Raw genomic sequence first — 15,574 nt, 5'->3', positions numbered from 1 at the left:
CAGTGCAATCATATCCTTCCGATAGTGTAGTAACCGGAATTACACACAGTATTCGATCTGTGGCCTAACCAAAGTTTTATGAAATTGTAACAAGACATCCTTGCTCCTATAAAAACCAAAAGAACTGTGGATGCTGGAAATCAGAAACAAAAACAGAAATTGCTGGAAAAGCTCAGCAGGTATGGCAACATCTGTGGAGAGAAATTGGAATTAACTTTTTGGGTCCAGTGACCCTTCCTCAGAGCTGCCTAACTCCTATATTCAATGCCTTAGCTAATGAAAGTTGCGATGTAATTGGGTCCAGAAAAGAGCATTTATCTGAAAAGAGACATTTTATTGCAAAATGTTGTACAAATACACAAAAAATAATACAAAATATCTATATCAAAATTCATCACTGGTACAGAACACTGAAGTTATAGATCAAGGCACAGATAATTATTTAGCAGTCGTTTTAAAGTGGTGGATTCACACTTTTTTTGTTAAAGAACTTGTATTTTACCACCATGCGAAACATTAGCCCAGATTTTTTTTTCCAACTAACAGTTCCCACTTGTACCAATCTTGAGGACCCTACTGCTTGACAGTGGAGAGCATTAGGAGGAAAGCCATGAGTCCCAAAGGTTTGTGGGTACCTGAAATAAAAGCTGAATTAGAATTTTCGGGCCACTTTCACCCTCCTGCCAAAACGATCTCAGACTCTCTGATCTGAGGGTTCTCATGCACAAAGGGCATCTCTACCTTCTTGGGGTATTACAAGAAATGGGCATCCTTTAGTCATGACAGGAGGAGGTTTGGGGCTAGAAGACTTGGATTTCCCAAAGTAAATAGATACACTGAACTGCACCTACTGCAATAATGACCAAGCTCCTCCCATTTGTGGAACGTCCTAATCCTGGGGGATGTTCAAAGCGAGGAGGGGCTGCAGATCTGGACAATGACAACTTTGTCAAACCCTAACCTGAACACTCTACCCTGCTTTCCTCTCTGTGGAATCCATTAAAGTAATTTTTCCCAGGCATTATAGGGAAGAATCCAGGAAATATCATTCCTTAAAATCTACAGGAAATTGCTTCAAATCCTAAAGGTAAAGACTGTGCCATGTTTACAAATTACATTGTTCTTTTTTCCAAATATCATAGAGTACTTTATTAATACATTTACATTTACAAAAACCTTGTGCTTAATCACCCTACTTGGTTAGCATATAATATGGGATTGGACAAAATACTGTTGTCAATGACCCCTGACAGTAAAAATTCATTTGATGAACTGGATATTCAATAGGTCAAGTAAAAGAACTGGAAATTGAGTAGTTACTTTTAGAGATCATTGGGAAAGTGTATAACTGACGTACACAGCATTTTTGCTGAACTGATACAACAGTGTTAAAATTATACAGAGAAGGTACTTATAGCAGTTAATATAAAAACCAAATGTGTAAAAATCCTGCAATGAAAAAACTCTGTAGGCAACAGAATAAAATTACTTCTTCGCCGTGGGAAATCTGTCACAACTTTTATGCTGGAGAGCATTTTGGTCTGAAGTAAGTTTTAGTGTTCACACATGTTTGTAGACTGAAGAATTCAGGAGTTCAAAATTTCATATATCTCTATCAGTTACCATTCTCTGAGATCTCTCCTTGGCAGGGTCCAGAGTTCAGGATAACATTGTCCAATCCAATCTCTCCAAATCTGCCTTTTCCTCGCTCTGCTTCAAAAATGATCTACAAAATAATGTAAAAAGTAGAAACAGAAATTCAAACGCAAACATCATAAGTGACAATAACAAATGATTTCCCTTGTTTTTTTTTGGAAATGGATTGCCCTACAACCAAAGACTCATACTACAACTAGCTGCTCATATAGAGGTTCTGTTGCTCTTACGAGCAATACTGAATTCCCGTCTGTCAACTCAATAGCAACAATGGTGCTGATAGAATTTGTTCCATTGCTGTTAATTCTAGACTAACGCCAGCCACTTAAGTTGGCTTTGTGACCAGTGAATCTTGACATATTTTATCCAGAGCTTGTTGATCTTTCATGGCATCTTGTTTCATAGCAGAACTATATTGGCATTCTAGCAGTTTCCATTTGCAAAACATACCCAAAATATTTTATTGGATTAGTTATCCAGAGATGTTCAGAATTTGAATTCAGTTTTTTTAAAATAAGTATTAATGAAAGAAAACAACATGTATTGTGATCTGGAGCATGTCATAAAAATGCAACAAGTGCACTAATGTCCTTTCAGATGTGACTTAGCAAAGCCTTTATTTGTGTCAGATTGCCACAAACATGGACTTACAGAGGTTTATAAAAAAAGGCCAATCATTATCATTTTCATAGGCCAACTAAATTGGCAATAAATGTTGGACATGAGCAGGATGCTAACTTCCCAAGAATGAGTAAAATAATGATTTTTTTTTTGCCAGTCTTTGTCAATACTTCTGCATTTCTGATTGGCTCATTGACTCCTGATTATTGATATAACTAAGATCTGGAGGAATTAGAGTTGAAGGAGTTTACTCTTCTGCTCATAGCTTTAGAGGTTTAATGCACCATATTTCTGTACAATTTATAACTGTGATTTTTTTTTAATTACGCCGTTACCCAACTGGCTGGGAGAGGACAAAGGAGATTAAAAAAAAGCCCCAAAGAGCAGCACAGGCCCGAGTCCCCAAATCTACTGACTAAATTTAGTGTATTTTTTTTTAGAAAAGGAAGCGCTTCAGCATAATTATAATTAGGCTACAGTGAAATACCAGTGTTGAAAAGAGTGTTGCTAAGTTGCAAGCATGATTCTGTTCTGGTTTTCAGTACAAGTTAACTATAATGTATTGCCATCCCTTTTAAATTTTAAATTTCAAATGAAATCAGGCCAAAGACAAACTCTCATAAAAAGCCAGGCAGCATCCTAATTATCAGACCCGAGTAGTAGCCTGATTGAAACACCAGTAGTGTGAATTAAATTTAACAATAAATGAAGAACATGCTAGAACTGTGGATTTCTCAGGAGCTTCTGGCTCCCAAATCATAGAATCATAGAATCCCTGTAGTGCAGAAGGAGGCCATTCAGCCCATCAAGTCTGAACTGACCCTCCGAAGAAGGTCCTTCCAAAGGAAAATTGTACTTTTACGTGGTTTCTTGTGGTCCAGAAGTAGCACTTCCATTCACCAACTAGAGCAGATCCCTTCCTCGGCCGAGTCCCCAAATGTACTGACTAAATTTAGTGTATTTTTTTTTGAAAAAGGAAGCGCTTTAGCATAATTATAATTAGGCTACAGTGAAATACCACTGTTGAAAAGAGTGTTGCTAAGTTGCAAGCATGATTCTGTTCTGGTTTTTAGTACAAGTTAACTATAATGTATTACTGTACAGCTCATAAATTTTTTTAAGATATGTGTTCACAAAAAAAAATTATTGCTGTTGCAGAAAATATCAAATGCAGCTGCATGCCAATTTCCTTTGCTTCAGAACTAAATTCCACAAAAGTAATGATTCCTTTGGGGTAAAAGAAGAGAGCTTTTGAGCAATTATATTATGTTAATAGTTTGACTTTTTAAGTTCTCAAGCTTTGTTTGAAACTGAATGTAGAAGTTTTAGTCTGTATGGACTATTTTGGGTGCATGTTATGGTGGGCCACATATAAATATAAATCGACAATTCAAACATTTGTAGGTACCTTGGAGTATGGAGGCAGATCATGGTTTAAGTTTTAAGACATAATTTAAGAACCGTCCAGTGCCACAACTCATAATGAACAAATTCTAATGACTGTTAAAACTGTGAACCCTGAAAAGACCCTAATCTGTTGGTTAGTAAACTATGTTACTCTGTTCTATCATTTTCCATTTTATAATTTATTTGGAATGATCAATCATAAATATTTACCTCACTTTGGTCCTTGACAGCAATAGGCATCAATTTTTAAATAAATATATATATTTTGAAAATGGTGATCTAAGTAAAAGTTATCCATCTCTCATACAGATACACAAAAAAAACCCTTTTGAAACTCTCATAGCCATAAAGACAGAGTAAGTGGAGGGCATGATTAATTGGACAACTTTTTTGAAAAAAAGATCACAGGCATAATGTGTTTCGAGATGGTATGTTTGTGGATTGTAGGGTTCCTCTCCAATGTCTGCCGGTTGGTGTGATGTGTTCTTTGGTTTGGTTTAGAAATCTTCTCAGCTGACTCTGATTTATACTATTGCCTTAGAAACCTCTTTTCCTTTAGCTGTATTAACTGTTTTCAGCCAGTCTTTATTTCCTTTGTCAATCTGCAAGTGAACACGTTCTGTTACAACGCTGTTTTGTTTGTTTTTCAGTCAATGTGTACTGTGAAATATTGTGAATCTCTTCTGAAACATTTTAAGATTATTAGTCCAAGTCTTTCACTGCTTCTGTTGAGATGAATTGCTTTATCATCGTATTGAAGATCTTGAAATCTGCATCTTTACCCTTGCCATAGCATTGGGTTGACAGACTAATAGTATGTCTTGGGGTGAGAATCTTTCCATCACAGAAACTTCAAGGATTTCACTTTTGGATCGCCTGGAAGCTCATTATGTTTCAGGAAACACCAGGGTTTATCTGGCATTTCACATTCATTTGATGCTGCCCTTCTGTCTTTATTGTAATAGTTACAAAGCATTTTTGTCCTTCAGGTTTCATACTGCAAAACTAATGTAAGATGTACATGGAGTCGTCCCAATCTTCATCTGCCATTTCTCGAAAACCCACACTTAATTTGTCAGAATCATTGTCCCATACCTTTATTGCAATCATCTCTAAGGTTTTTATTGCCTTTTTTGACTTCTTCCTAGTTAAACACTTGCATGCAAATTGTATTGTAACTTCTTGCAATTAAAACATTGTTTCCCCTGCTGCTGGATGGGCAGCCTTTTGTTTTAGTGATGATCTCCTAATATATCCAATGTGTCCTGCAGCCTTCCTCTTTCTGCTTGCCCTTCTGTAGATGTCTGGTGCCTTATTCCACATTGTTTCACTTAAAACAACTCAGCTGCTTCTCAACAGAATGGACGGGTCTGAGTGGGGATATCGTGACTTGCTGGGAGCTGAATTGCAGGCATAGAAGGGCCAAGCATGCAGGTTTGAAAGATTTAATTTTAGCAGTGCTCTTCCAGGGAAACTAGAAGGAACTAAAGCACCTTCCCTGCTCCAAACTTTAACTGATTGCTTCGATTGCATTCTGTACAATTGAAAGTATCGCTATGGTACAGCTTTACAATAGGTTCAGACACAGAAAAACACATCTGACAAAAATTGTCCCTTTTAAGAAACAATGTCTTTGAGAAACTGTGTTTGCAAAATGTTTGAAAATAAAACTCTTGCTTTGAAAAGACAGGTCGATTGTAAATGCTTTCTCCATGGATACCTCTGGAGGATTCTGATCTGCATTGTTTAAACAGTCTGCTCAGTTTCATTGACATCCAAATAAGAGCAAAATACTGCTGATGGTTTTGTGCGAGCTTTGTTTCAGATTTTCTGTTTGTTTATTGGCATTTTCTTGCCTCACTTTCTGACAAATGTCTTCTTGTCACTGGGAAAATTGCATTTTGCAATTTGTGATCTTCCCAACGTTTGGTGATCGCCAAACATAAAATCAAATTTGGTTCACAGAAAAGTAACTGTTTCTCTGGCTATTATAGCTAATCGTACAGGGTTAGGAGCTGATCTGTGCCTTAGTGAAGAAGAGAGAAATACCTGGCCTCTCCATAATGTGAGATACACTAACAACATCAGCTCATATTTCAAAACTGTCTGTTCCTATGATTTTGATAGCAAGTTGATGACTATTGAAGGAAAAAATGTTTTTCATGATTTCACATGTGTGTTTGACCATGTAGATTTACTAGAGCTACTCAGTTCCTACAAATTTAGCAGGATTTTATGAAGCCATACTTAAAAGCTTCCTTGTATTCATTTCTTGCCTTTACAATTCATTTCATCAAGGTAAAGGGAGGAAAAAGAACTTGCATTTCAATGTTAGGTCTAAAATGTGGCGAGTTAGGTCAAGCATTAGAGAGAAGCTAGAACTCCCAGCTATGTAAATTGCACCACAGCTTATGGTACATTAGTTTTTCAGCACATGCATTCCAGTGAGGAGCACTCACATGTCACATTTTGCTTAATTTCTAGATGAATTATTTTAGTTGCATGAGTGTTTAATCCCAATAGTTTAAGATCCTTTGATTGTTGAGATTACAGCTCCCCTTGCACATTGTGTGTAATATGAAGCTATCAAAACAACCATTAATTCCCTTTCCTTATCACTCCTATCAATCAAAAACTGTAACTGCTTTTCTCAATAAATGTGGTGTGTAGTTCACTGACTTACATTTCTCTGGGTTTCAGAACTGTTTTTAGCTGCTACTGTGATGTGTCCAACCTTCCACCCTTCGTCTTTATCTCTAGTCTTCTCCCAGATTGCAGAATCTTTGATACTCGAAAATATCCGCAGTTTTCCGACCCTTTCTCCGACAAGCCGATACTTAAATGTCAAACAGGTATCCTTTTTTGGAGTCAAATCACTAATGAGTAGCTTCAAGTGACCAACCTGATTCTTAAGACCGACTATGGCTGGGACTGCCATATAGTGTCCATTGCCTTGTGAACGGAAAATAGAAATGGTTAATAAGAGAGTCAATTTAGAGTAGCAGCAGTTTTTCAAATAAAAATTATTCTTTAATGCAGTAATTGAAACATAGTTAGAGGTTGAAGCTTTGAATTCAGGCTGCCTACAAAGTTGAAAACAACGTGTGACAACATGAAATAATTCTGGCATCTACTCAGCAATGTGGAAAATTCTCCAGGATTGTACTTTCAAGAAAGAGCAGGACAAATCTAACACAGTAAATTATCACCCATGTGTCTACCCTCAATCATTAGCAAAATGATGGAAGATGTTGTTGATAGTGCTATCAAGTTTATTCTTTATTCAGGGGGACACTTACAAATGACTCTTACTAAACAATAACATGCTCACTGACACGTAGATTGGTTTCTGCCAGGTTCACTCAGTCCTTGCCACAGTACAGCCTTGGCTCAAATATGGATAAGAGGCCTGAACTCAAGTTTGGAAGTAAGGGTAATTGTTCTTGACATCCAGGTAGCATTTGACTGAGCAAGGTATCAAGGAACCCTAGTAAAACTAGAGTTATTGGGAGTTGGGGAAAAAATAACTCTCCACTGGTTGTAGCCATACCTAATACAAAGGAAGAGATCATGTTAGTCGGTGGTCAGTTATCTCAGCTCCAGAACATCTCGGCAGGAGTTCCTCAGAGTAGTGTCCTAGGTCCAACCACCTTCAGTTCCTTCATCAATGAGCTTCCCTCCATCGTAAAGTCAGAAGCGGAGATGTTTGCTAATGACAGCACTATGTTCAGCACCATTCACCACTCCTCAGATACTGAATTAGTCCATGATCAAATGCAGCAAGACCAGGACAACATTCAGGCTGGTTCGATAAATGCCAAGCAACATTCATGTCACACAATGACCGTCTCCAATAAGAGAGAATTCAACCACAGCTCTTTAACATTAACTGGCATTACCATTTCTAATACCCCCATTCTCAACATCCTGGGAAACTGAACTGGACCAGCCATTATAAGACTGTGGCTATAAGAATAGGTCAAGGACTGGAAATTCTGTGGTGAGTGGCTCACATCTGTCTACTACCTACAAGGTACAAGTCATGAGTGTGATGGAATATACCACACTTGCCTGGCTGGTTTCAGCTACTTCAGAAGTTTGACACCAACCAGGAGAAAGCAGTCTGCTTGATTAGCTATCCACAAACATTCATTCCCTCCAACGTTGACATAGACTGGCAAAAACTGACCAAAGCCCTTTGGACACCTCCCTCCAAACCTGCAACCTTTTCCACCAAGAAGGACAAGGGCAGCAGATCCATGGGAACATTGCTACCTGTGAGTTAACCTAGAAACAAATCACCATCCTGAAATATATTACTGCTCCTTCAGTGGGGTAAAATCCTGAATGTCTTTCCTAACTTCATGACATGGACTACAATAATTCAAAAGTACACCTTAACACTAGTTATTAAATGATAATTATGGATGAGTCGAATTAATGTTAGCCTAGCTAGCAACACCCACATCCTATGAATGAAGATAAAAAAGACAATTCATCACATGTACACGATGCAAGGACATTCACACAATTTCTCATATGCCACATGCACAATCTCACATACATACACACCATCAAAGTCACAATTCTCTCCCAGACATGGACCAACACACATCATTCAATGAGTAGTGATTATCTGGTGGCAAGTTGGCATTTAAAAACTAGTACATTCAAGAGGGAAGGAAAGACATAGCATATGAGCTAGGAGCATGGAAGAGAAGACAGGATAAAGATCAAGATGGTGATTGTAAGGAAACAAATAGAGGGAAAGCGTGAATGTAAAAGCTGGTCTGATCATCATACAAGGACATCAAGCCTCCTGGGAAGATTTCATGGAATCACATGTCACATAAAAGAAATATATTCACATAAGAAAATCATTCAGCCCAAATATCCATGCTGGCTCTTTGGCACAGCAATTCTAAAAATCTGCTCCTTTGCTGTTTTCTTGAAACACTGCAATATTTGCCAAATCACAACAACTTGCTGTATTTAAAAAAATGTTCCTCTTAATCTTCCTTCTGGTTATTTTATAAGTACTTTAAGATTTAACAGTATCTTTAAGGCATATCAACCAAGGTATTACTATGGGTGGTGCCTATCTGCTTCACTGTGGTGCTTCACTGGGCACAATAGTGTTTTGTTCTGTGTATGAGATCGAACTCCCTTTTATCATCCAAAGTCTTGGTGCTGGAGTTGATTGAGTAATCTGGAAAAACTCTTTCCTTACAGCTTAATGGGTACAACCATTCTCTCAAGACCTAGATAGAGCTTCTGTCTTCTTCACGCTCTTTATATAATCATAAGGCATTGATATCTTCATCACATCATTATACAAACTGTTGATGCAAATGTAATTACTTTGCAAATGGTAATTGACAGAAGTAATCTGATGATGAAAATTACTGCCCCAATATTCTAATTTCCAGATGTATGTCAATGATCCAATCACTTAAAACAAGCACACACATATGCCTGGCTACATGATGTTATAAGCAATACTTTAGATTAAAAATTAATTGTCTTTCCAGTAAGATGTACCTTAATTGAAACAGTAATTACCATTAGGCCGATCAGCGACTTCCCAGTCAAAGTTATCCTCTGTGTCCTGCACCCACTCACAAACTCCTTGATTAAAACTGCAGTCCACAGAAAAGTCTAAAATAAATTACAGAATAAATTACAGAAGCTTTCTTATTTAATCAATATCAACTGAGATATTAATTTATTTTAATGTCCTTTACAATTGAAATCTTTGATAAAGGTTACTGAAGAGACTTAAAAATTCTCCCAATGGTGGAGCCATCCCATGCCACACATTTTCATCCCTGAAATAGTGCACTGTCTACTTGCTGAAAGGTTCTTCCTATCAGCCCTGTGAAGCAATGTTCATCATGAGTACACCCTCAGGTAACATTTATGGTACTTTTCTATTTTATCAAGTCTTTCATGGCCAGCAATCCTTTGAACTTTCCTGTTGCATTTCCTCTGAATTTCGGATACCTCATCCTATTGGCTCCTCCTATCCTCCATTTTGTGGAAATGAAAACTTATCATTGGAATCTCCCTCTCTAATTTAGTTCTTCTCCAAGACCGTCGTCAGTTTCTTTCTTCCAAGACTTTAAGAATCAAGCGGTTTTAATTAACTTTGGAATGAAAAAGGAAAAGCTTGTAGAATACATAACGGGAAGCCAATTTGTCACCCATTTTGTGTACCCAGCTTTGTGCTATGAAATTGCTAGTTCTTAATTTATGCCATCTTCTTTGTTAAATCTTGGAGCAGCCTTGCATTATAAACCTCCATCTTTGGGACAAGACCAATACCACTTCTGCCAAATACCTTAGCAAGTACTAGGATTTCATTGGCATAGGCACACCTCCTGCTATTCTTGAGCATCTTGTTCATAATCCAAGTAGTTGAATTAATAGACTACCATGTTATGCTCACTTTCTCTCCTTTGAGGTCCACCTAGCAGAAGTTCATTTCTAGAAAACATGCAGATGTGCATTTAAAAGAAGTTACTTAAGGAAATGGGTGACTAATCTCTTTTAGATGAAGAGAATATTGAGCCAGAGGAGTCATGCCTGATTTTCTCACACATAATTTCCTTTATTCTTTTATGGGATGTGGGTATTGCTGACAAGAGCAATATATGTTGCCTGTCCTCAATTGCCCTTTGAACCGAGTGAAAAAGGCATTGCTTGGACTGGATTTGTGTGTCAGCTAGACCAGTTAAGTTTTCTATTGTATGGTTTGATACCAGCCTTTACGTTTGGATGCAAGACAGACCGGTCAAGGAGAAGGCATTAAAGTAACAATATTTATCATACATTAATACTGTGCATGATAATCATAAATATACCAAGCTCTGATCTGTTGTTACATTAGGCAAAGACTAATCTATACTCTTTGTGTGTTCATGTGCATCTTCCAGAGTCTTAAGTGTTCTAACTCTGCCCATATTGTGCTATTTACATTTGGTGATGTACAACTTCAAGACACCAGCATAAGATGACTCCAGGGTCTCGAGACTTTTATGCAGCAGAAAGGATGACAGATTTTCTTCCCTCAAGGACATGAGTAAACCAAATGAGGTTTTGAAACAACTAATAATAGATTCATAATCACTATTTTTTTTTAATTTGGTGATCGAAAATCCCCAGGGTCAAGCAGTACTGTCTCATTTGCTGGGTTTAAGGTGATTAGTGCTCCAGTTATTCTCCAATGCTGACCTTCTTTGGTAACATGCAGCATTGTTTATGCCTCTGCATAAGTGCAGCTGGGATTTATATTTAGGTCACAATGATAGGGATAGCTGCGTAGGATCCCTGGCTTGTCTTGAACTTACTTAGCAAGTATCATAGTAGTTTAAAGACTGCCAGTTTATCAAAAGGAATTTGTTTGTGACTCCTTTGGAATGTTACAATTACAGAGACTTGCTTTCAATTTCAGATTTTTTTTTAAATTTGAACTTAAATTCCATAGCTGCCATGCTGAGATTTGAAACCATGTTAACCAGTGCAGTAGAGTAGGTCTGTGGATTACTTGCCAGTAACATTACCATTATGCCACCATCTCTCACTCTACAGAACTGATGTGCTGTTCTGTTTCAAGGAAACACAGAGAACTGAATCAATTACTCGGTAAACCTCTTTTGTATGACTTTTTTTTAGCCATGAGCAGTTTGGAGTTGATTTTTAACTTGGTGAATTTGTGTTAATTGGCCATAAAACAGGGTTGGTGGACTTCCCTCACAGATTCACCTTGCATTTTTCAAGGTCTACCACTGGGTAGTTGAGGTGTCTGCCTGTTTTGTGCACCTTCCAATATATAAATGTGGTGGACAAAATGAATATCATTTTGGGACCAAAGTATTTGAAGCACTTTCTGGCGTTTCACTGTCAATGTTATAAAAAGAGACCCCAAAATATGACATTTTGATTATTCTTCTTAAGCATAGATGGACAATTATTCCACTCAGTGCCCTAAAAATTAATCTAGGCTGTTGCCAACTTGGACTTGGTCACCTGGTCATCTTCCTGCTCCATGCTCTAACTTCACTGCCAACTGCGGTGGAACCTGCCTGAGTTCAGTGAAACTCTACTGGAAAGCTTGTTTGGCACTTACAGCATTTAAATGAAGCCCAGGTCTTTTGCCCACAAACTAAAATTGCTTCCACTTTCAATGGGGACGCTGGTGCTGTATATTGAGCAAGTGGGTGGCTCATCTCATATCGTCCACCTATTAGCACTGCTGCAGTTGAGATGTTCAGGCAAGGACCCCCTTCAAACCTGTGGTGACAGTATGCTGACTGCAAGTTATAGCACTGGAATCATCCACTTTTAGAGGTTCAATGTCACAAGCAAATTTCAGCCTTACCATCAATAAGTGGTTCCTGTACAGTGATTTCTTCCTTGCCCAGAAGAGGTCTAAACACTGCGGCTTCATTCCGCCTGGGAACTGAAAAATCATTAGGAAACAGAAAAACTTATTCTGTGAGGCCCGGTGACACATTCTAAACCCAGTGCACATAACTTTAAGTGAATTCCACTAAATTAACGGTATATATTATACGGAGCTACATGATGGGATTTGGTTTACCCTGAAAAACCCTCAAATGTTCAGCTCAACCACAGAGCAACACTGAAACAATGACAGGTCCTTCCCTCTAAGAAAATACAATCAAAGGAGAATGTTGGTGCTGCTGAGTAGTGAACTCAACTGGATTAAACGAAAAAGTGTTGTAATTCATGTGACTGATAGACCTGTAACCCATATGCTTAGAATAATAATTCAGAAAGCACAAATTCAAATGACAGTTTTAAAATTTTGAATTTAATGTTTAAAAATCTGGAAATAATTGGCCGGAGTTAGTAAACAGTGACTATGAAGCTGTTGGGTGATTGTTGAAAACACCCAACTGATTCGTTTAAGTGTTTCAGGGAATGGAAGCTTGTCTTCTTTATCCTGTTTAAGGAGTTTACGTGGGTTTGAAAGGGTTAATATTTGATTTGAGTGCAAGAAGCACTATGCGCTGTGATGTTGTCATGAAGGCCTAGTGGAAGAGAAAAGTAGGATCTCACAGGAGACAGACCTAAGGTACGTCCTTCCAACATTCTCTGTTGTAATGTGGAGTCTATTTGTAAAAGCAGTAAAGAGTTTCAGGGAAGCAGTAAATACATCTTATTTATGCTACAAGACTAGTCTCACTAGAGAACAAGGTGACTATTCTTGCACAGAGTAGACCACATAAGGAACACACCCATTTGGAAGATATGGATAGCAATGCGCACAATATGGTGATCAGTGTGGGATCTACAAATTTAATTAAGCAATAAAGTCCATATGAAGCACACATGATGTAATCCAGCAGATCTCACAAGAAAAACAGATATTGTTCATTTCTGAAGATAGTGAATGACAAGAAAGCTTCTTGGTAACACTGAACTCTCAAGAATACTTAAAAGGATAATACACAAAGCATTTTGGACCTGATATGTGATGCACCAGGTGCAGCCCTAAGGCAGAGGTACAGCTATATCACAAGGCATTAGTCTATGGCAGCAGTCTTTCGTCCGAGTTCAATGAGTGAAGCTATATTGCAAATTGCATGAATCAAAATGAAAAATCCCTGAAAAAGGGTCTTGCCGGGCCACTTCAGAGGCTAGTTATGCATCAGCAACTTTGCATATAGACCAGATCAGGAGTAAGACCATCAGGTTTTCTTTCCAAAAAGACAGTTTTGAACTTTTGAGTTCTTGTAACAATCAGATTGGTCCATGATAGATTTTGTTGAGGCTACCTTCCTATTTTTGAGCTTAAAAAGAACCGAAATTAAATCCCCAAACCTGGGTGACTAAACTTTAACTAAAATTATTGTCCCTGGATTCTGGATTACTCATCTGGTAATGTAATCACTATTGCTCACTAAACATATTGCTGCACTGTTCATCTGCACAATTCGTGTTATAGTCCCAAAACAGTGCCACCATCAATGGCAGAAGTCTTGTCAAATAAATATACGGGGCTGCTGTTTTCAGGGGTGCTGAGAATGACCTAGATAAAGAGGTTTCCCCTGGGAATTATTACATCATTGGGGACAGGTATAAATGATGCCAACATCTAGTCATTTCCATCCTGTCAAAATCTTCCTCAGAAGGTACAGTGAATGAAAATAACCAGCACAACTCCTGTCACACTTATTCAAACATTGTTGCCTGCCACTCATTCACAAGTGCTGATAGAATTGTATTGCTTGCATTTTAAAACAACTACATCTTTATATGTACCGTTGGGTACCTACATGCTTGGACGCAGTACCTGTCTTCTCTTGATTCATTGATTATGTAAGACATTTCAAGACTGTGTTAAGGCCACCCTTTGAATTTTTAATATGCATAAATCTATTACAATCACTTTCCATTTACCTGCAGTATTCTCATAAATTAATTCTCATCGCATTTAGAACATAGAACTGTACAGCACAGTACAGGCCTTTCAGCCCATGATGTTGTGCTGAACTTTTACCCTAAACCTAAGGTCTATCTAACCTCCATCCCAACCTTATACTATCATCCAAATGCCTATCTAATAGCCGCTTAAATGCCCCTAATAAGGCCAACTCCGCTGCCCCCCCCGGCAATGCAGTCCACACCCCGACCACTCTCTGAGTAAAGAACCTACCTCTGTTGTCTCCCCTATATCTACCTCCACTCACTTTAAACCTATGCCCCCTCGTAATAGCTAACTCCACCCTAGGAAAAAGTCTCTGGCTATCCATTCTATCTATACCTCTGTTTATTTTGTACACCTCTATCAAGTCAGTATAAAATTGTTTCTTGGTGATGGTGCTGTAAACTTTCCATGAATGCCGATGAAATGAGAAGTGTTTCCGTTAAAAAGGCATGAGGTAACTAAACTGTTCTGTAAAATGATGCAAGTGAAAGGAATCCCTGAATACCACCATGCTAAGCGAATTGAGAAAATAACTAAGCTGTACTTTCCTCTGTAAGTGGGCTGATTTTGACTTATGTAGATGGATTTTCACTTTTGCTGCAACGAATGCAAAAATTGTGACTGAGGAATTTTTGCACTCGGTACTTTTCTCCCCCCAGCTTACAAGGAATCATTGTTGTCAGGGCTTGACTGCTATGTTAACTAGTGGCCTGAGAAAGGAAGGCGAGATGCCTTCCTCACCACTGATAACAGCAGATAGAGGCCCAGTCAGAGCCATTTCTTTTTTTTGTGTGGGAGCTCGGATGAAAGAGAGCAATGGCTAGACCATCTGAAAACCAGGCTGTTTGGTATAGAACGGGACAAATAGGCACCCAACTGAAGATACATACCCCAACTTTAACCACTTGAAAGAGATCATGAAACTACAGCCAAATCCTTTGGGCCAAATTCCTGGCATTCACTTTGGCCAATTATTTTTCTGCCCACTCATTTGGCACCCTGTAGATACAGGACAACTCTCCTCCTTTCTTCCTTCTCCATCAAAAGCTCCAGTACAATATTGAAAAAAAAAACTTTAGGGGGTGCCCTTTCTTTTCTATGGGCAGCTGCTGGTGGGACACAACAGAACTCCCCATGATCGTTACATTTCATGAGGGATAACATCCTACTGAATCGCCGCGGCACTAACATAGGCCTGTGCGGGCTAAAGTTCAAGTCGTAAATAATGACCTTGAGTGTCCTGCTGAGGCAGGCAACCATTAGCTACACACAACAATCAGTATAATGATCATCCAACAGGAGGTTGGATGCATTATATTGAATAGGTACACGTTAATCAGACATAATTCAGCCTGAGGTAACAAGGTGTAGAGCTGGATGAACAGAGCTTTAGCCCGCACAGGCCTATGTTAGTGCCGCGGCGATTCAGTAGGA

The 15,574-nt window shown here is 38.4% G+C and overlaps 1 protein-coding gene across 1 annotated transcript in view; it reads right to left on the bottom strand.

The window, feature by feature from the left end:
- Window positions 1–400: 400 nt before the first annotated feature.
- Window positions 401–15,574, bottom strand: part of egfl6 (EGF-like-domain, multiple 6) — an 88,697-nt gene continuing 73,523 nt past the window's right edge. The window contains exons 10-13 of the mRNA XM_020533994.2: window positions 12,065–12,145; window positions 9,247–9,342; window positions 6,368–6,636; window positions 401–1,726 (exon numbers count right to left, since the gene is read on the bottom strand). Of these exons, the coding sequence (XP_020389583.1) occupies window positions 1,616–1,726; window positions 6,368–6,636; window positions 9,247–9,342; window positions 12,065–12,145 (557 nt within the window). The 3' untranslated portion in view covers window positions 401–1,615. The remainder of the gene's footprint in view (window positions 1,727–6,367; window positions 6,637–9,246; window positions 9,343–12,064; window positions 12,146–15,574) is intronic.

The sequence above is a fragment of the Rhincodon typus genome, chromosome 11 (assembly GCF_021869965.1).
Source record: "Rhincodon typus isolate 14 chromosome 11, sRhiTyp1.1, whole genome shotgun sequence".
In the NCBI taxonomy this organism is placed as follows: Eukaryota; Metazoa; Chordata; class Chondrichthyes; order Orectolobiformes; family Rhincodontidae; genus Rhincodon; species Rhincodon typus.
This window is presented reverse-complemented; position numbering and strand designations above follow the sequence as displayed.